Source organism: Zalophus californianus, chromosome 1 (assembly GCF_009762305.2).
Source record: "Zalophus californianus isolate mZalCal1 chromosome 1, mZalCal1.pri.v2, whole genome shotgun sequence".
NCBI lineage: Eukaryota > Metazoa > Chordata > Mammalia > Carnivora > Otariidae > Zalophus > Zalophus californianus.
In genome coordinates, this window is record NC_045595.1 from 94315127 (window position 1) to 94336698 (window position 21572).

The 21572-nt window shown below is 35.6% G+C and overlaps 1 protein-coding gene across 2 annotated transcripts in view; it reads left to right on the plus strand.

The window, feature by feature from the left end:
- ARMC8 (armadillo repeat containing 8) overlaps positions 1–21572 on the plus strand; it is a 120293-nt gene that overhangs the window by 50967 nt on the left and 47754 nt on the right. For both annotated transcript variants that reach the window (XM_027586619.2, XM_027586618.2), the window contains exons 8-12: positions 2237–2312; positions 2409–2499; positions 4122–4182; positions 6267–6467; positions 9528–9623. In XM_027586619.2, the coding sequence (XP_027442420.1) occupies positions 2237–2312; positions 2409–2499; positions 4122–4182; positions 6267–6467; positions 9528–9623 (525 nt within the window). The remainder of the gene's footprint in view (positions 1–2236; positions 2313–2408; positions 2500–4121; positions 4183–6266; positions 6468–9527; positions 9624–21572) is intronic.

Genomic DNA, 21572 nt, shown 5'->3' on the forward strand with positions numbered 1-21572 from the left:
AAATACTTTGATTTCCTATTTGAGACCTGACTTAGCCACAGTGACTCAAACTTAGAGCATATACCCACATATACATCAACATTTAAAATGTGTTACAAGGGTACCTGGGTGGCTCAGTTGGTTAAGCGACTGCCTTCAGCTCAGGTCATGATCCTGGAGTCCCGGGATCGAGTCCCGCATCGGGCTCCTTGCTCAGTGGGGAGTCTGCTTCTCCCTCTGCCCTCCACGCTGCTCTCGCTCACTCTCTCTCTCAAATAAATAAAATCTTAAAAAAAAATGTGTTACATATTTCAAAAGGTGAAGTCTCATAAAAACTTAGGTTTTTGTCTGATGCTTTGTTTTTTTAATTGTGTTGTTTTGTATTTTGAGTTAAAAAGTCAAAGGTTTTCAGACTTGTTAATTAAATTTCCTTCACTGTGTTTTATATATGGGTAAACAGCATCATGATATTTTATCAAGCATTAAGTTAAAAATTTGGTCATTTCATTGTTGTCCAGCTACCAAGTTATAGCAGATAATGGGGCATTGTCGTTATTGTGTCACATTAGAGCTGGTATGCCATGACTTTGACGCAGAACAGAGAGAGCAGTAGTCATTTTTGTCTTCTGTCCTCGTGCGTGCACTGATTCTAATCTGGTCTGTATTGCAGCTTGCTAATACCTATGTTTTCCTACTTCAGACATCCAAAGTTTGATCTTGAAGCACTCACAAGGATAGGAATGGGGAATGGAGCCAGCTTGAAATTAGCCAGAGGGAGGGAAAGGAAATATATACTGAGAGCCGCTTCCTCTACCCTGTGCCTCACGGAGGCTGAAACCAGTCAGCACTGGCACATCAAGAAACAATTACTGGGGTGGCTATTTACTGTTCTTCCTCTTCTCCATCCTCTAGCTTCATAAACTCCCTCAGTTCTCCCTCTTTTTGTTTTGTTTTGTTTTCTTTTCTGCACTAAGCTTCCTTATCTACTATAATAGATTACAAGTTGTGAAAGGAAAAAGGTTTTGGTAATATTTTTCTTTTGCCAAGGTTTGCTCCATTGTCCCAAGGATCATTGGCATATTTTGGGTGTGCACATCCTGTGCTGCAGATCATTGCTGAGATGAGGGACAGGGCTTCTTCACACTTCAGCTACCTATCCTGCCAGTCTCAAATTCCACATAAGAACATCATATTGTAGACGCAGGCTTGGAAGTGAGGATTAGATTGTCTGGTGAGAACTGAGCAGAAAGAATGAAAAATAACAGTTCTCATAGGAGCTCCTGCAAATTGTAAAAGAGATTGTATGTAGTCAAGGGTTTGACCCGTGTTATGGTCCCAGACCAGTAATCTGGTTTTGAGGAATAGTAGCACAATTCATAAGTGGTTTTTTTTGTCGTTGTTATTGTTGGTTTTTTTAATTTGAATTCAGTTAACCAATGTATAGTACATCATTAGTTTTTGGTATAGTGTTCAATGATTCACTAGTTGTGAATAACACCCAGTGCTTTAAAAGTTAAATTAGGAGGTGCCTGGGTGGCACAGTTGGTCAAAGCATCTGACTCTTGGTCTCGGCCCGGGTTGTGGTTTCGGGGTCACGGGATCAAGCCCTACATCAGGCTCTGCGCTCAGCGTAGAGTCTGCTTGGGGCTCTCTGTCCCTCTCCCTGTGACCCTCCCTCCTCCTGCTTTCTCAAAGAAATAAAGAAGTAAATCTTTAAAAAATAAAACAGAAGTTAAGTTAGTTTAGTCCTTTCCAGATTTTTACTGTAACTTTGTTTCCTTCTTTTCCTTTGACACAACCCCATCCCGCACACAACTATAAGAGCACACTTTTTTTTTTTCCTTTTGTCCCTTTTTTGTCTTCTCTTCAGTTCTCTGGTTTGTAGTTTGGGAAGAAGAAATGTCCCACTTGAAAGGCAGTTGGTAATTAAGTGTTCATGAAGCTCTCTTTGATTTACCAACATTGTATTTTGTACATTGTTCTTTTAAATTTGATTAGGAATTTATCTAATTAAATCTTAGTTGCTACTTCCTGTTTTTTCTTTTCTGTTACTTCAAAATTAATTTTAACTTTTTATAATTAAGTTTAACTTACTGTACTCCAGATATCCAGGTGTTATTTTTATTCCCTTGAGGCCTTCTTTTAGTATTTTAAGCAGATTTAAACAGTTGTTTCTTCAGAAGAGTTTAGATTCTGAGACATTAAAATTCATATTTGCAAAATCAAGATAAATGCATTTTTTTGTTTATTGTTACAGGTTCGAATGCAAGCACTGAAATGCTTCTCAGTTTTAGCTTTTGAAAACCCCCAGGTATCGATGACCCTGGTAAATGGTAGGCTGGAACTTTCAGTGGCACCTACATGATTTAATTTATGAACTTTGTATATTTAAAGAGTTGCTTAATTCTTCTTGTTTGTTTTATTTCTAGTTTTGGTTGATGGAGAATTGTTACCACAAATTTTTGTGAAGATGTTACAGAGGGATAAGCCTATTGAGATGCAGCTGACGTCAGCAAAATGGTAAAAGTCAAGACAATGTGGGAAGAACAGCAGTGCTTTATCAATATGTTAGAGAACTTTTAGACAGCCTGATTAGCTCACCTCCAGTCCCCATCTTGTTTTGGGATTTTGGAATTTGCAAGTCATGGGGTTGTCTCACATTTTCTTAAATGGGCATGAGTTTTTTACTCAGTGTACTACTAGTAGCATGCAGAACAGCAACACTCATATAACAGCTAAGACTATCACAGAAAATTACTTTATTATATTCTCAACATACTCTCCTTGTATTTCAGTTGAAATAATATAAAATTAGATTTAACTAAAAAATTTATGCTAAGAATTAAGAAAATACAAAGATAGGAAAATAATGGAGTGAGAATTAGTTGAAGTTGATAACCAAGGCATGATTTCAGAGAATATGGCTTCCTCATCTTTAGAAAAACAAGACATAAAATTCGTATAGAGATGTGACAGTTTATAACATAATTTCTTATTAGTAAAGTCCTAGCTCATATAAGCATTCAATACATGTCAATTCTGTAATTATGAATACATTTAATAGACAGGTTGAGCACCTGTTATATAAGGTTCTTTGCTAGATTGTTCCAGTATTTAAGAATTTATGGCTTTCTAGTATTTCAGGCGAGAATGAGAAATTTTCAGTGAATTACTCATGCACAATGAATTGTTTTTGTTTTTTGTGGGGTTTTTTTTTTTTGAGTATATTATTTGTATGCTTGTTTGCTTTTTGTCTTCAAAAACCTTTTTGTTAAGTAAGATAAATGCTCTCATGGAACTGGTTTAAAAAAATGTGGTGACAAGTCTTAAGATGATTACAGCTATAAACAATTCGATCCTCTACAATCTAGGTAAAAGTTTTATTGATTTTTTTTTTTATAGCTTTCTATAAAAGCCAGATTATGGAGTGTTTTAACCACGCCCCCCTTTACTAAAGGACCCTAATCCAAAAAGGAAATTCATTAAGTTTCTGAAGTGTTCAGTACCTGCTTAGGGAGTACCAAGTAACTTTATTCTTATTCAAAGCCAGATATAATTATGAAGGCAAATTGTTTTTTAGTAGAACCAAATCAATGACCAATTGTCAAAGCCATTGCTGGCAAACTCTGAAGAGTTATTAGTTAATTTCTTATGGCTACTGCTAAGAGTTAAAAGTTAAATGCTTTTTCTGTGATACTTGTACTACTGCTATTGGAGTTAGACTATCCAAGCTTAGCTTGATTTAATCTTAGACACTTTGTGAACTTTATATTTTATTTTTAACTTTCCCCCCCTTTTTATTATGGAAACTTTCTCACACGAAAAAGTTAGAAAAAATTATAAGGAACTCCGTTGTGCCCAGCACCTAGCTTTAAAGTTTATCTGCTCATTAAGCCTTTATTTTTAAAACAATTTTGTATGTATTTTTGAAAAATATCTGAATTACTGTTGTATATTTATCAGTTAGTTGTTTTTGAGTATTAAATTGGCAGAACCTCATCAAAGGTAATATGAAAACCTTCTCCCTCAAGATAAATAAGAGTAGTTGTCTTTTTTTTTCCATAAAATCCTAAAGGCAAGGAATTTTTCTTTTAAACCTTTAAAACACAAGCAAAAACTTACTTTCTGCCATCTTATTCCAGTTTAACTTACATGTGTAGAGCTGGAGCAATTCGGACAGATGACAACTGTATTGTATTAAAGGTGAGCTAATTAATTCTCTCTAAACACATGCAAAAGTTCCCCAGTCGTAAGTGTTGAATATAAATGTTGGTATTCCTGTTTCTTTTTTTTCTCTTATTTCTTTTTATACATTTATAACTATGGTATGTGTGCATAGCATAAAATAATATTAAAACACCATGCTTTTCTTTTTAATGGAATGCCATGTAGTTTTAAAAAATTGTTTTTAGATGTGTCTTGAGAGTCAAAGTGAAGTAGTTCTTTTCCTGTCACACCTTTTTCATTTTTATGGAAATTATGAGGATCTAGAAGTTGTAAAAATATGTAAAATTCAGGTGAAATAGAAAATATATTTTAATCCTTGATTTTCATTAAGTTTGAACATAGTTTTATAGGAAAGCAGTTCATTAGCTCTGTAGACAAAGACTTTATATTACCCTCATGGCAGATAATCAGAAGACATAATGAAAAAGAAAAAAATAGCACATGAAAACCATCAACATGTTGTGACATGTCAAAAGCAACTAGAACTCAGAAAAACCCAGGTAAGAGATTGGCCCTAAAAGTTACAAGACCTGGATTCTGGTTTCAGCACTCCCACCCCTGACTGACTTGAGTAATCCTGGGCACCTCCCTTACTCTTTTGGTGCCTCATGAAAGTGGAGGCAATAATTTTTGTTCATCTATCCCACAGGGTCATTTTGAAGATAACAATATATTAAATATATTAAACGTCTTATTAGCTACAAAGAACAAAATAAATGTAAATAAATTGATTATGTATCATTTTATGATCGTGAGATCTCTCATTATCAGTGTACAAAATGAACCTAAGGATAAAAGAGCATTAAGACTAATGTTTGCTTTAGTCTTTGGTGAAGCAAGTCAATTAATTAGAACTGAGGACCGACTAAGCATCATTGTGTAGAGTTCTAAGGGATTCCATGCAAGTAACCTTGGTTTATTTGCTCAACTGCTCTACCCCTCCTCTTCTCCCTTATTGGTAAACTAGGTTAATAGCATCTTCTTCATGTAGTAATTGTGAGTGTTAAATTCAATAATCCATGAATTTATGGTATTAATAAATGTTAGTAACTGTTCAGAAAAAAATAAGAATAAGGCTTTGCTCTTGGAAGCCTAGGATTGTATTATAAAGCCTGCACTTGCCTGATAGGAAATCAGTAGTGTACAGTAAAGTGCTAAACTCTATGATAAAGATATAATAGGAACTTAGAAAAGAGCAAAGCACAGTTGATTACAGTAATTGAGGAAGGCTTCTTATAACATTTCAATTTCCATTTTTTGTGGTATTGTTTAAAGTGGGTTCATCAGCCTTAGAAATAGTAAATACATGGAATATTTTTATTGAGAACCTGATGTAGATAAATTACCAAGACCAGCACCAAGGTTTTTGAAGGACCTCAGAAGTAAAATTGGACTAGCAGGTCTAGTCATTCTAGGGAGTGATTTAGAAAACCTAGGAACTACGATGGATGCATTTCACTCACATTATAGGAAAACTCATGGAATCTGAGTAATGGTAAGATCACTGAATTTTTAAAGCTATATTTTGGTTTTGTAGGTGAGAATCACACCTCAAGAATAAAAGTCATCCCATTTTATTATTATTCACTAAAGAAAAGATAGCATACTTTTTCTACAGCACAGTTGTTCCTGATTAAACTGCTAGATGTCTTTTATCAGCACCACGCTAACCACCTGAGCTAACCGGCCACTTTGCCGGATGTCTTTTAAGTAAATAAATACATAGATGGGACAGAAACCTCAGACATGATTTATTAGGGATTCTTAAATGTCTTTTATAAGGTTGTATAATAAAGTTTCAATTTTATCCATCACAAAAGCCTGATTAGAGTTTGTATTAATATGCTTTGGTTGTATGATTAGGGTTTAGTGTGCCAGCACAAATGATTAATATACACTGAACTTTGTTTTTACATTCCAAACAACCTTTCATTCTCTGAAACATTTGATCACTAACTTGACTGCCAATAAAAACCATGGAGTTGATTCAGTCACTATATGCTCTCCATCAAGCTTTTGCCTTTACCACAAAGCAAATAATTAATTTCACTACCTTCCAGACACTGCCTTGTTTGGTTCGAATGTGCAGTAAGGAGAGATTACTAGAAGAGAGAGTTGAAGGAGCTGAGACACTCGCCTATCTGATTGAACCAGATGTTGAGCTACAGAGAATCGCTAGCATAACTGATCACCTCATTGCCATGCTTGCTGATTATTTCAAGTATCCCAGCTCAGTGAGTGCCATCACTGATATTAAAAGGGTATGTTCTGTTTTTCTTTTCAGCAGCTCAAGTAAGGGATTTTTAAGTTTTTCTTACTGCTCACAACTTTGAGCCAATTAATAATTACAGTTCAAAGCCCTTTTAAATGAAGGAATCTTTTCCCTCTGATAACAAAGATGATGTTTTGTGGGTTTTTGAATCCAGCTTGTCTCACGTAATTATCAGAAATTTTTCACTAAGCAGGTAATCAGGAAGGAAGAAAATTACATCCCTAAGTCCCAACTAAAACCCAAAAATAGTGGGGTCTGGGTATTTACATTATATCAACATTATCTATCCTGTTGAGGTTCCCAGAATCATCTCTCTTGCTGTATTCTCGTTCTTTAGGTCAAAGATAATCTTCTGTGACAGGTGATGTGACTTATTTGACTCTCCACCACTGTCTTTCTCTTTTGCTATCTTTTCTAACTTTTGTCATCTTCTTCTCTTACCTTGCTTCAGTTTTATACTGTGCTTTGGGCCTGCTAGTGTCAGCTAAAGCACTGTTTAACTTCTAGTTTGAGACCACCAAGAACCAAACTGTGCTTTCCTCAGACTTTTTTTCAAACTGTAAGTTCCTTAGAATAGTTAGATATTTTTGACTTTGTTCTTCTCAGCCTATTTGTCATATCCATTTCTCTAAGTATAAGAAAACAATATTCAATTAGAGAAAGTTTATTTAAGGAGGTTATGGAAGAGAGGCGCCTGGGTGGCTCAGTGGTTAAGTGTCTGCCTTTGGCTCGGGTCATGATCCCAGGGTCCTGGGATCGAGCCCCACGTCGGGCTCCCTGCTCTGCGGCAAGCCTGCTTCTCCCTCTCCCACTCCCCCTGCTTGTGTTCCCTCTCTCTCTGTGTCTTTCTGTCAAATAAATAAATAAAAATCTTAAAAAAAAAAAAAAAAAGAGGAGGTCATGGTAGAGAGAGCATTGCCTCCTAATTAGTAACCAGTACTGTTTCATGAATGTGACTGTTTTTGATTCCAGTGTTCCCAATGTTAATTTTTTTTTTTTAACTTTTCTCTTGACCTCTCCCATGCCCCCTGAGTTCCCCAAAACTTCATTTGGCAGGCAGCTGTTCATTTGGCATTTAACACTGAAAACAAAACGAACTCTCAAGGGTTTATCTTTTTCTTTTAGAAAGGGCCCAAAGTAACCTTCACTGGTACTGGTATTAATAATGTACACTGCCCTCTGAATTAAAGTTAGCGCCTGCTCTTCCTTCAGTAGTATTGTTCTTCCAGTACAGGTGATGGGTTACTTTGAACCAGCTACCTTGTCTGTTTTCCCGCTGGCCACTTGCACATAGTATCTCACTGGTAGAAAAATACATGAGCAAGTCCCAACAATGGCCTCATGAACACCCTCAGTTGACCGTCCTAGCAAGGCAAATGGGACACTTGGATGGACAGGAGGTGAGGAAACATAGTTGTAAGAACTTGTAACCTGTACCTGTGTAAATCATTTAACTAGTATATAGAAGATTATCTCTCTGTTAGGGTTTTTTTTCATTTTATTTCCATCACAGTAAAACTAGAATAATAATTTTTTAAATGATCTTTTATACCAAACCTGAATATGTTTGTCATCTTTATTTTTGATGATGGATTATACAGTGGTTTCTGACCATAAAAATATAGATACTAGACCCATAGTGAGAAAGTCTTACATGTTAATAAGTGTGTGATTTTCATGGCATATGTTAATCCAAGTCCATATTCTATATGTTATGACTAGAAAGTACTTAAGACTTTAAGAATAGATATTTTAGAACTTATACATCAAAATGAGTGTTGTCTATTGGGGAGTTCCTCCCATAATCCATCAGTGCCTGCTTTGATCAAAGTATTTTTGGAACTACTGTTCTTGTTATTTGGCTTTTTTTTTTTTAATACTTTATTTGAGAGGGAGAGAGAGCACAAGTGGGGGGAAGGGCAGAGGGAGGGGGAGAAGCAGACTCCCCACTGAACAGGGAGCCAGACACGAGATCACGAATTGAGCCGAAGACAGACGCTTAACAACTGAGCCACCCAGGTGCCCCTGTTGTTGTTATTTGTTACCCTAAATAATATTACCCAGTTAGGTTTATTTCCCCATCTTCGCATACCACAGTCTGTTACAATTAACTTAATAAAACTCTTAGTTGATGAATTTAGGGTTTTCTAACTAATATGCCACTTAACTCTTTAGGAAGTTTCAGAAGAGGGTCTCAGAATGTTATAAACAATACTTTTATCATTGCATAAAGGCGAACCTTTCCAAGGCAACTCATTTGGAGTGGCAGTCATTTGGATGAATTAGTTATAAAATTATTTACGTTATTGATATGCCTTAGGTATTTACTGACTTGTATTTAGTCATCGAAAGTGTCATGAGAACATCCTTCTGTTTCATTTTTGTGGTAGTTTAGTGATAAATCATCAGGTGTACAGAAGAACTGAAAACCTAGCCAGTTATGCATGTGGAAAGATAGCATTAATTGTTTCATACCAGTAAGTAACCTTAAACATAAATCTCAGATAATTATAATAGATAACATAGTAATGACTACCATGGTATATTGTTCATTAAGGATTTTCACAAAGGTTTTCCTCTTTCTAAAATCTTGTTAAATGCTGAAATTGGGCTAGCACTGCTGTTGGTGTTTAAGAAAACCGCCTAGAGACCCTGTTGCAGCGGTACTCACATTTCAGCTGTAGTCTGGGGGCTAGAAAGGCCTGAGTGCCTAGTTTTTTGAGGAGAACATTTCAAAGAGCTGGTGCAAGCAAGCATCAGTGCCACTAAAGCTACTATCTGGGAACACTGCATTTTTAAGGGTCAAAGGTTCACAAAGACTTTTCATGTACCAGTGTCAGATGTTGTGGTGTTCACTTTTAGACAGAAGCAGACTGCACGCATTCTAGGTCATGCTGATGCAAACACAGCAAGGTCTCAGTCATATGTGAACAGAACCCAGAAATAACTAAGAATTCAATGAGAGCATTAGTATCTTAAGAGTTTTCACTTTTATTGAAAATTAGATTGGTGGACTGAGTTGCAGTGTACCTTTTTTTCCCTTCCATAGCTTGATCATGACTTAAAACACGCTCATGAACTCCGCCAGGCTGCATTCAAGCTCTATGCCTCTCTAGGAGCAAATGATGAAGACATCCGGAAGAAGGTGAGTCTGGGAGAGGGGCGTCCCCCAGTCCTGACAGCCAGCAGGCAGGGAGTGACGTCAACCTGAAAGTCGTGGTGAAGAGCACTAACAGTGACTGTTTGAATATAATAAAGCAGAATGACTAAAGGCATAATTGAAGAATGAATGGGACCCGGATTTGGGGGTTGTTTGTTTTTAGAACATAGAGTGGCATGGCCGTGCTGGAATGACAAATAACTGGCGTGCTTTTTTCTGTCATTAATATGAATTATTATGTTGCACATTTTTGCATGTGTTCTGATAAAATCATTTCTAGCACTGTGAAGCTTCAGACACCTTGAAAGATCTAACACTAGAATTGTAAATGTTATTTATGGAAAAACTTTCCAATGCCATTGAGAAATTCAAATCTTTATTGTATATTGTTCTTTGATATGTGGCTTAGTTATGTTTTGATTTTTTTTTTTTTTTTTTTGCTACTGTGCAAGTTTGATGTGAATAAAATCTTTGTGGAATAATGATTTTATGTTTAGTGAGTGGTCATCTGAATTTTCCAGTTCCCAAAAAAATGTATCACTGGTCTAGCACCTTATGTTACTACAGCCTAGTCTAACACTGAACTCAGGTTCTTTATAGAATAGTTCTAAGCAGGGACTAAAGTAGAGTGTTAAGCTCTGACCTGGCTGCCTCCACAAACCAAAAGGCTGGAGCTTACCACTCAAAAAAATACATCATCTGATAAATTTTACACATGGCTTTTAGGAACATCAGTAAATTAATCCACATGTTCTGTCTTGATGAATTATAGCAGAAAGAGCAAATTGGCATTATTTATTGAAACATGGTGATTTATTATATCTCCCATCTGTAGCCCTGTGAGGAAAACCAAAAAGCATTGGGAATTTACCATGATTCAGAGAAGTACTTTGGGCTTGTAGAGAGAGAGATAGAAGTATGGGGAAAACTGTAGGTTTATTGAAATAAATTGAAAAGGAACCATTATTGGAGAAAATTGAAATAATAGTAGAGAGATTAGATATGTGAGTAGCTTTGATTTAAAAATCAGTGCAAAAAACACAACTAAACTGAACATTTTCCATGTACCTCAATTTAGTTCAGTTAACAGGATGCTTTTGACTTGAAGTGTTTAGTAAATATCTATGAAAATCCTTTTTGACACTTCTAAGCTTTCATTTGTAATCTGTTACTTCAAGGCAAACATACTAATGATCTCATATTTCCTATGTGTAAGCATGATTTATGGATATTGATACTGATATGTTGCATTCAGTTTAGGTACATGGTGTATTGCAAGGGAAGAGGCTTTTATGGCAACTCATATAGATAAAACATTTTTTAAAAAATTGACATGGACTGTATAACTTAAATACATAATGATTTGGTTTTGGATGGTTATTAGGACCATTGGAAAGAGAAGTATTTTACCTATTCTTTTAGCTCAAGAAGGCTGTGCCATGTACTGAAAGGGAGATAGATAGATGGACCATAATGGGGGGAAAATAGGATGTCCATTTGTACTTCTTTGTACTTTTTTGTTAATAAACTGTTGTTTTGGAATTAATGACTTAATTTGTGATATCATGTTCTAGAAATACTTGCAACATAATAGTCTGATCAGTAGTCTATTAAAACTTGTATTCATAATGTGTATAATTTCCTGGTAAGGCTAAATCCTGATAATTTCTGTAGAAAGATGACAAATAAAGAATAAGTTATAATTATTTTTTTGTGTGGTAAAGAAAAGCTACTGTGACGTTCTTATGTAATGGGGATTTATAGAGTTTTTAGGAAGATATTTAATCCTGGGAAATTAAGTGTTGAATAATTTACAGTTTATAGCAACTATTGAAGAGAGAAATTGTAAAATGGAAAATATAAAATAATTTTGTGATAAAATCTGCATGAAAATGGTTCTTAGAAGTGGAGAATCCTTATTTTCAGTGTATAAAAAATGATAAAATGATAACTCTTCCTTTGCATTTATTTCTATTCCTTTTTTTTTGTCAAAATAATTATCTGGATAGATTTCTATTTACTTTCTCCATGAAATATTTATTTACCTTTTACATTTATGCCTTATAAACTTTGATTGTATTCCTTTTTTGTGTAGATTCTTGAAGTACAATGTTTATTATTGTTTTATTTTTTAATGCAATATTTATGCTTGTCGAGATGGAATTTCAGTTTACTGAATTAATGAGTGGAGACTCTGTGAAAGAAATTTCAAGGACTGTAGACCTGTTCTCCCCAACAAAAGCAACAAAAGGCTTTTTGTTTTAGGATAAAAATATGAAGTGTTAATTTGGTCTGCCTTTTAAATTAAAAATGAGAATGTATTCAGTAAATACAGGAGATAATCTATATATCCCATTTCCCTATAATGGCCAATTAAAGAAATGAGGCAGAATGAGAAGAGAAAACTAGAGTAAAGAGGTAGAGACAGGTATGCACAGCAATAAAGGAGAAAGATACAGGCCTTCTCTCATCATAGATTTAGTCTGTCTTCTTGCTTCAAAAAACTTCTAAAGGCCTGCTGTGATTCCATTTCTTGATCATTCTCTCTGGGCTAGAAAAAATTAAGCTAACGACTGAACATGACCTGTCGATTAGAAATTTACCACTCCTGCGTTGGAGCAGTGTTGGTGTATTCCCATTAAAAGAAAACAACTGTATAACAGTCCTTGGAACCTAATAAGCACTCAATAAATATTTGTTGAATAAATATAGAAATGAAAATACAGAAACCATACACAGAGTGGTATTTCCTTTAATACGCTTGGATCTTTCTGTATCCTTCTGTGCAGAGCAAAGCTGATATCCGGATTCCTGGCTTTGCCTCCTTTATCACTCTGTGACATACTTACAAATTTCCCAATTTCCCACAGTGTCCTGTTAGAAAATGAAGGAGGGTGGAAAAGTTCTGCAGTTGAAAGTGGAAAACATTACTCTTGGCTGTGACATAAAGAGGGAGAAGCCCAAGAAAAGATGAAGGATCACTGAGCTTGAAACAGAGGTGGCCTGACCATATTCCACTTAGAATAATTCAAGGATTTTGGTCAGAGAAAGCAAGGGCAGAGGAGCAATTGAGAGCTCAGTGGATAAAGGGTCCAGAGCACATTAGCAGTAAGTGCACTGGCAGCAGTGCCAGGTAAAGATGAGCTGTAAGCTCTGCCCTGGGCAAAGTCTAGTTTCTAATGATAGCTTTAGCACATGTTCATGCTGACTAAAAAGCGTATGTTCAGTTAATGGGACAGTAACAAAAGAAAGAAGCTAAGATACCTAAGATTATTACAAATACTGGCATCCCCAGTCAAAACTCCAGTCAGTGGTTAAGTCCTACAGAGGCAGCAGTGGCAAACAGTCCTGTAATTGTGAAGCCAATTCCTTTCTAATAAAAAAATTGCTCTTACAAAGACCATCACTTGATTAATACCTATTGGTCATCAGTTAGGTTGGAAATTGAAAGGATTGTTTTGCTTTTACTCTCTACAAGGAACTGGTAGAATTTATCAGAAACAGAAAGTGTAAATTGAGGGAAATAGAAGTAGTAAATATAAACTAAAATTCAAGGAAGTTAATAAACTTAACATGATGCGATTTTTATTTTTGATAAAAATAAGACACATTACAAATGTTAAATATAGTACTGTTGTAACCTTTGCTCCTTTGAGGTGTCTGACTGATGGAGCCTTTCAGAAAGTTTTCCTCTTGGATTTTGAATACTTATATTTTAGCTGCAGATCCCTTTTGAGGAACAAGAATGTAAGCTCCATTGAGGGCAGGGATTTTTTATGTTTGGCTCATCACTGTATTCCCAGAATCTACAACATTGCTAGGTGCTTAGTTGGCACTTAATACATATTTGACGAATGGGTGAAAAAAATGAATGAATGGACAAATGGATGAGTGAACCACATTGCAAAATTGCATTATTAAGTACCCTTAATCCAATTATATTTGGGCCTTTCTGCATTGAGAACTTACATAACTTTATTAGCAATTACACAAGTATGTGAAGAGATGAGCTTGAAAATATAGAAATCTATATCTGATCATATAGGCAAGGGGTTTACTATATTTAGCATAGAGAAAATGCAGGAAACTCCCATTTTTCAAAAGGCAGACAATCCCAAGCGTGTGTCTTCTCACTTTGATAATAGATCAAAGAGAACATGTTTTATGGTATGGTAGTTTAATTTTGAAATGATTTTTATCATTACTTCTTAGGGGTTCTTTTGCTCTATAAATGTATGAGTTTAAAAAATTTATAGCATTCACAAGTGTGAATCTGGACCAGTTTTTCCCCCCCCTTAGGGATAAAGGTATGATTTGGTTTATAGGAATTAGCCTGACTCTTAGGAATCAACCTATTCTGCAATATACATCAGTATAAAATAGTATCTCCCCTATTAATGAATGTCAGATTTTTAAGATCAGTAATTTGATTCTACATAGATTGATTGAACTTCCTACATTGTATAGACATTGTCCAATGGGTGGAGGGAGGGGGAAGCAGAGGTGAAATAAAGAGCAGTAAAACACAGCCTTAAAACTCAGCATTTATAATAAAACCTCAGTAAGTCAGAGAAAAGTAAGAAATGAACAATAAGAATTTGCTAGGGGCTTAAAGAATTATTGGGAACCAATTAACATGGACATGGTGATATCAATATAGCTATCCTTGAATCAATTTAGAAATTATTAATTTAATATTTTTGTTATTTTTAGTGTTTTCTAAATACCTTTTATATTTTCAAGAATTGAAAATATGAAGTCTTAAGTTTTTGTTCCTTGTGGGGGGCGGGTGATCATCCAGTCATAGATGTTTTACATGATAAATGTGAAGAAAGTAGCCAAGGGTGAACAGTGGGTTTTTTGCGTTTTTGTTTTTTTTTTAAGGCAGAGAAAAATAAGAAAAGGAAAACAAAGAAGGAGAATTTTTCCTCTACCCTCTTTTTCCCAGCAGAGGAAGTTATATCTACAGGGTCATTGTGAGGATGAGATCTAATGTATTTAAAATATTTAGCAGGGTGCCTGTAGGTGTTGAATAAATGGAAGCATTTGTTAGAATATCTTAAATGATTTAATTGGAAAATTAAAGATAAATATATATTTTAAGTGTATTAGAAGAGCTGAACAGCATTGGAGCATAAATTTAAAAAAAGTTTGCAATGAAGATAGTGATGTTTATGCTATAAATTTCTAAAACCATTCTAGTAAAAAATATTTGTACTTCAGAAGCGTAGGCCCTTTCTTCAGTTTATCTCTCATTAAGAATAAGATGTCTTTTTACTCTTATATTTTAAAACATATTTAAAATACTGGTTTTCAAAACTTTTTGATGCTATAACTATAGCATATTCTCCAAAGCACCAAATACAATTTTTTCTTGGACTTAAGTAGGGTATTACAATATAAATCAGTAATTGGTTAAAATAATAGGTAATGGATGTCTTCAGAAAAGTGAAGAGACCAAGTTTTACTTGACTTTGGTTATCTAAGTACTACTGTCCATGGTTGCCTCAAATGTCATTTCTCCAAGGGGTCATCATTTGTATAAAATCATATCCCAAATGTATATGTTCACATTTTGAACAAATGTAAGTTCTGTATTTTTAAAGTTACAGGATTTTAAAATATATTCATAAATATAGATCAGTTTTTCCTAATACCTTTCTGCTATGAAAATCTTGCTTAAAAGGATTTCACTTTTGAACAAATTTTATCATTGGTTGTAGCTGGATTTTATTACTAGTTGGTTTTCTGGGTAACAATATAATTATACCATGAATTTATATTTTTAAAATACTTTTGCAAAGTTCAGTAATTTTAAATGGTCATTTAAAAGGCACAGTGTCAAAATTCTGTAACTGTCTCTGCCATGAAATCAGGCAGGTGCAAGGAATTATTTCTGAGCCTTAGCCTGCTCATGTTGAAACAAACACCTGAAAAGAACATGTTGAAGGTTTTCGTCGGTACCACAGAAGTGGCACCCTTCAGGACTTGGCTTTGCTACTGAATAATAGCAAATTCATGCAGAATTCAGAATTCCTTGACTTGATCTGTGGTTAAATTGTTAGTTATCTTCTTAAGGCTAATCTACCAAAGAATTTTAAATGAACTCTGCAACATTCTTTCATGATGGTAAGTATTTTTAAAGAGTTAACCATGACTGTACCAGGTTTTGCCACTTGTCCACAGTATTGAGACCGTTGGCCTTCAACATACTGAAAGAAGCAAACCTGGGAGTGATAATGCTATATACATAATAGAGGTATTTATAAAATCAAGTAATGAATTTTTATTTCAGAGGTTCATTAAATGGGGACATAAAATTGAATATTATTTGTGTTAATCGTAGTTGCGTAAACCATTGAATTATATTTCTTGTTCTTAAAATGTGAAGTACAAGTTAGTTATTTTATTATTTACAATCTAAGACAGATATAAACGAAGAGATGGGTTAAAATATGATCTTTATTAGATTTGTAGAACTAAAATTAGTGACTGAGTTGGGTTTTCAGAATGTTCTGTCTGGAAATGAATGATATGTTTGGGATGATATAATATTGAGAAAACTGAGTTTGTGATGAGGAGCTAGGACCATTGCTGCTACACTTATTCCCATGACTATAAATGCTAGCACAGGGCTTGGCATTGGTAATATTAAGTACCCTGTAGGTACTTAATACCTATGTAATAATTCTATAACCTGCCAGTTCAGAATGGTTTTTGCATTTTTATATGGTTGGTGGGGAAAAAAATCAAAGGAGTATTTCCTGACATTTGAAAAGTAAATTAAATTCAAATTTGTGTCCATAAAAGTTTTTTCTCTACTTTTTGTCAGCTTTACTGAAGTATAATTGATAAAATGTTCATAAAGTTTTATTGGAATATAGCATGTTGAGTTGTTTATGTGTTGCCTGTGGCTGTTTTGCACTACAGTGGGAGGTTGAGTAGTTGGCAACACAATCATACACCACAAAGCCTAAAATATAAGTTTTCCCACTCTGTGCTAATAATGCATAGCTAAATATAAATGACCATAAACCAGTTTGGTGAAGAACTGCGCTTCTTGTTTACCTCTTTGTAATGGACTGTAGAAAGAAATGGGGCCATACCAAAGCCAGGGGAGGGAGAGATCAATTGTTTTAACTTCCTGAAAGAGAGGCATTATCAAGTGTTGATGATATGACATTTGTCACTGGATACTTTTCTACATGCTGATTCCCTTGTTTGAATGATTTTGGCATATAATGGACCCCAGACAAATTGGATAATAGCTATACATTGGGTTATGGTAGGAAACATTATTAGGTCCTATGTATTGGTTAGGGAAGTTGCCTGAATAAGATTTTTCACCATGTCAAAGAGAAAAATAAAGATCCAGTTCATGTATTAAGCAAACATTTGTTCAACTTTTGTGACATATGAAGCATGGATTACATGTTACGGGTTCACAGAAAAATTATATAACTCAGATACGAGCATTAAGAGATAATCTGTTTAGGAAACCTAATTTTCATGTAACTGCTACCATTTATTGAGCACTTACTATGTGCTAGACACGGTGCTAGGCATTAGCACGTTATCTCCCTTAAATCTCATATAACCCTGTGAGATAGCTGTTGCAGATCAAGAAATAAGCAATTTGACCAAGGCCACCCAGATAGTAAGTAACACCACCTGCATCATATCCCAGTCTCTGACTCCAAAGCCCATGCTGTTAACTGTTACTTTACTCATGTAAAGTTAAATACCATTCCTAGAGCCAAATTATGGTATGAAACGGCAAGAAAATTCACAGGAGAATGTGCGATAGTCAAAGTAGGTGAAAAAGAAAATGCTGTGAATTGAGAGAACTTAATAGCTTTTATTAGCTGGTTGCAAAGCATCAGATTCAGAAAACATGTTTGTTTTCTCACATAGTTTTTGGTACAAAGTGGGTAGTGAGATGCTCTAATTATTCCCATTTATTCATCTGGCATTTATGATATGTACCTCCTCTTGTGTGTCTAGGAATGAAGAAGACTGGTGTATACCTTTTAGGAGCTCACAATTTAAAGTAGTCAAGAAGATGAGACACTAAATTGCTATGTAGTAATCCCAGGGCCTCGTGTGAGATAAAAAGTGTTGTCCACATTGAAAGCCAGTTTTGCCGTGATCAGTACAGCCAGATATGATTAAGATAATGGCTGTAATTAAAATACCCTATTATGAGTGAATCTGGAAGAGTCAATCTCTTCTATAATAGTCTCATCTAAAATAAGAGTTTATTTGAAAGCATTCTCACCTTCTCCTTCCAAAATACTAAAGTTGTTTCAGAAGTTTTGACCCACAGAATGAAGGATCTTCATATCTCTGTTCTTCTACATCAATTGGAAATGTTTTTCTAAGGGCACTGTCTGGATGTGATCATATTATAAACTGATGTTCTAGAAGCATCCAGAATGAATGATGTAATAGAGGTAATATTTCAGCATTTTATTTTGTCGATAGCTTCCTTATTGAATAGATTTAAACTTAAGGCAATATTTTGAAATCCTTGTATCTTCTTTTAATAGTTATCCCTTGTCAAACTATAATTTTGTAACTAGAATGTAAACTCCATAGAAGCATTACCTGGCAAATAGTAGATGCTGTGCTTGTATTTACTGAGTAAATTGTGTATGTCTGGACATGAAAATTCAGCCAGCCAACCTATAGGATAATTAAGACTTGCATGCACGGCTTTGTATATAGAGGATGAGGGACTGAGCAGGGCCATTGTGTTGCACAGTTCTTGGGGCAGTGTGTCATTCAGATCCCTGGAAAACAGTAAAGGGCGGAGAGGAAGTTTCTAGTCCTGTTATTTAAAGTAATTTTTAATGGTTTTATTTATGTGCTAATACCCTCTAGGAATGGTATTTAAGGTAGAATTCAGCTATTTATGTTCTATTCTGCCATTAAGCTGATTGAGTTTTAAAAATGAACTTTTATATGTAGAGAAATATTTTTTGATAAAGTGTTGATATATTTTTAGACATCATAAGTATTTCTGACGCAATGTGTTTGGTTTTAGGGGAAGGAGAAGTTGGGCCAACTTCTTTCCAAAGTGTAGAAAAGTTTAGAACATTGAGTATTTCTTCTAAACATTTTAACATAAGTGAACATTTAAGTTGCTCAGCTGTTAAGAGAGAGAGGTCCTGAGGTAGAAATTACAAAATACCACTTAAAGAGACTTAAAAGCAAGAATGAAATCTAGAAGCTTAAGAATGTGCCCACCGTAAGAAGGCTCTCTGCTCTTTGTCCTCCACTCCTAAAGTGAAGTGACCGTTCCCATTAGGCCTGTAAGAGGAGTTAGATGTTAATTTAATTCAGTGCCTTCAAGGAAAAGGACCAAAAGGAGGCCCTGTAGGTCAACTCTTAGGATGTTTTATCTTTTACCTCTCTGGCTGAGAGAAGTTAACTATTTCTTCCCACCCGCTGTGTCCCAAGATCTTGGAGTTAGAGAAATTTGGTATGAATGTGGGAGTGGATAGCAATGGAAGGCTGAGAGAAGGGAAGAAATACTTTGTAAAATATTTACTGAGACTCAGGAATATAATGGGTTGATAGTTATTTGTCCTAAGAGAAGCTGTGTATCTTTTAGGGGAAAAAAAGAGCCTTTGGTAAAAACTACCCTTTATTTTAAAACTATTTGCTTGAGGAAAATGTCAAAATCTTACGTTGGAGCAGTGGCAAAGACACTACATAGAATAGACTGTGGGTGGGAAAGCCTACAGTTCTCTTCCAGAACAGATGGGGCTTATGGCCTGAGAACAGTAGAATATTAGTCCCGTTTAGTTAGTATCTACAGAAGCTAGATGTTGATTCTAGAATGGAGATCAAATCATCAGGGAATTGAAATGAAAAGTCAGTGGAACTCACTTTTGTGGCTTTTTTCACAGTGTTTCCTTGGCTTACCTTTTCTTCATTGGCTTCCATTCTCTCTGACCTTTGGCATTTTTACCCCCAACCAAAGCTGAATCACTGATTTGTTATTTTCTCTCTTTGGGGGCCCTGTGAATTGTACCTGTTTTTTTCCCCTTTGTCATTTCAGTTTATTAATGATGACCTCTCTTGTCTTGTATATGTTAATTTTTATTGGCCTAGGATGTCAGTATGTAGAGGCTGTAGTTTCCACAGCACTGATAACTTTTTCTATTTTCTTTTCTTTCTTTCTTTCTTTTTTTTAGCACTGATAACTTTTTAACTACTCCTTTTTCCCAAGTTTTCCAAGTCAGATCTCAATTTAGTTACTAAGGCTAAGCAAAAATCTCATCCTTAAGCACAGCAAGTGAAATGGACCTCACACTAGAAGTAAGAAAACCCAGTGGAGCCTTACCACTGTCCCAATTGGCCTGGAGAACCTTGACCAGTGACTTAATCTTCCTGAATTTCAGAGACCTCATTGATGAACTAAAGAAGCTGGATGAGTTTATTTCTAAAAGCCCTTAAGATTTTAACATTATTCCACTAAAAGCTATACATGTATTTAATTCCTTCAGATAGTTATGTCTGCTGCCATCAATGGTATTGAGAAGAATGCAGTAGGGGAATTGGGTTCCCAGGTGAACCTCTTTAGGAGCAAGCATTGCAGCTGCCCCTTGCTTGATTTGTGGAAGGCCATGTGCTGTTGGGGTGTTTTTGTTTTAATAAAGGAATTGGTATAAGGATGTGCTCAGGAATTATAAATATTAAGTGCATTTCTGTGATATACATGGCATCATGTCTTTAAGTATTTTGTGATAAAATCAGTACGGGCACTTCCTAAAACCTAGGGAAATTTTGGTTTTCCATTTTTAGGAGTGGATCGCTCTTCAGGCCCCTATTGATCCTACTCAGGCTACCAAATAAGCTGGTTGTACATGCTTATGTCACTCTAGCATCTACCTTGTTATCTCATAACCCCTCTCCTTCCTCCCAAGGCTCTACCCTGTTTTAGATCTAAAATCAGTGTCTTGACTGTACTGACATCAGATCTTGTGTTCATAGGGCTCATCTGCTTAAAAAAAGATAAGTTTTATGAGGGGCTGGACCTTAAATAGGGGGTGCCTGATCAGAAAGACTCAACTGTGTACCCTGGGACTCGTCTACATTGACACTTAAGAATCGAAAGGGTTGCCATCCACACTCAATAGGTGCAGTGTCCATTATAGATCCTATTACCTTGCCAGGCCTACTCTTTGTTCCTGACCTTCTTGTTCTGCATCCTGCTTGGCTGCTTTAACTAGACTTTCCGGATTTGCTACCTTATCCACTTAGATCGTAGATCTACCTCTTCTAACTCAACAAAGTTCGATTCCAAGTGTTTATTCTCTCTAGCCTGTTCTTTCTTGTCATCCTCTGTGAAGACTTTCTGGGAACCTTTCACAAAAGCCTACCTGGAATTAAATTGTATTTGCCTGGCCGTTGTGCACATTAGTATAAATGGTTGACATTAAGAAGATGCCCGCTTTACCATCCAACTGCCTTGACTCCAAGCCCACCCACTTTGAATTGTCTGAGAAGTTTCTTGACACCACCAAGAATCTGCCTGGTTTTTATATCCTCTGCTTGACCTGTTTTGATCACAGTTCAAGGTCCAATCTGAAGTTGCTAGTACCTGGGAAATGCTTCATCCTGGAAGAATAGTTGGGCCTTGTTTTTAACTCTGACTCTTCCAGTTCTTCATATGCTCTGAGGAACAGGTGGTATATGACTTGGCCACAACTAAGGTATGAGTCCAGTAGAGCTCACGGAGGGCTAGGGAATTCCCTTGTAAACCAAGGCCATTTTCATCTTATTAACATTTGCATGTGTGCCATGCACCTTAGGATTATCTGGGTTCTGCATTTTCCCCATGACCCTCTAGGCTTACTGCCTTTTTCTCTCACAGGCCATAGGTTCTCCTGTCCCAATGGCAGGGGCCTCAGACCCTCTTCTCCC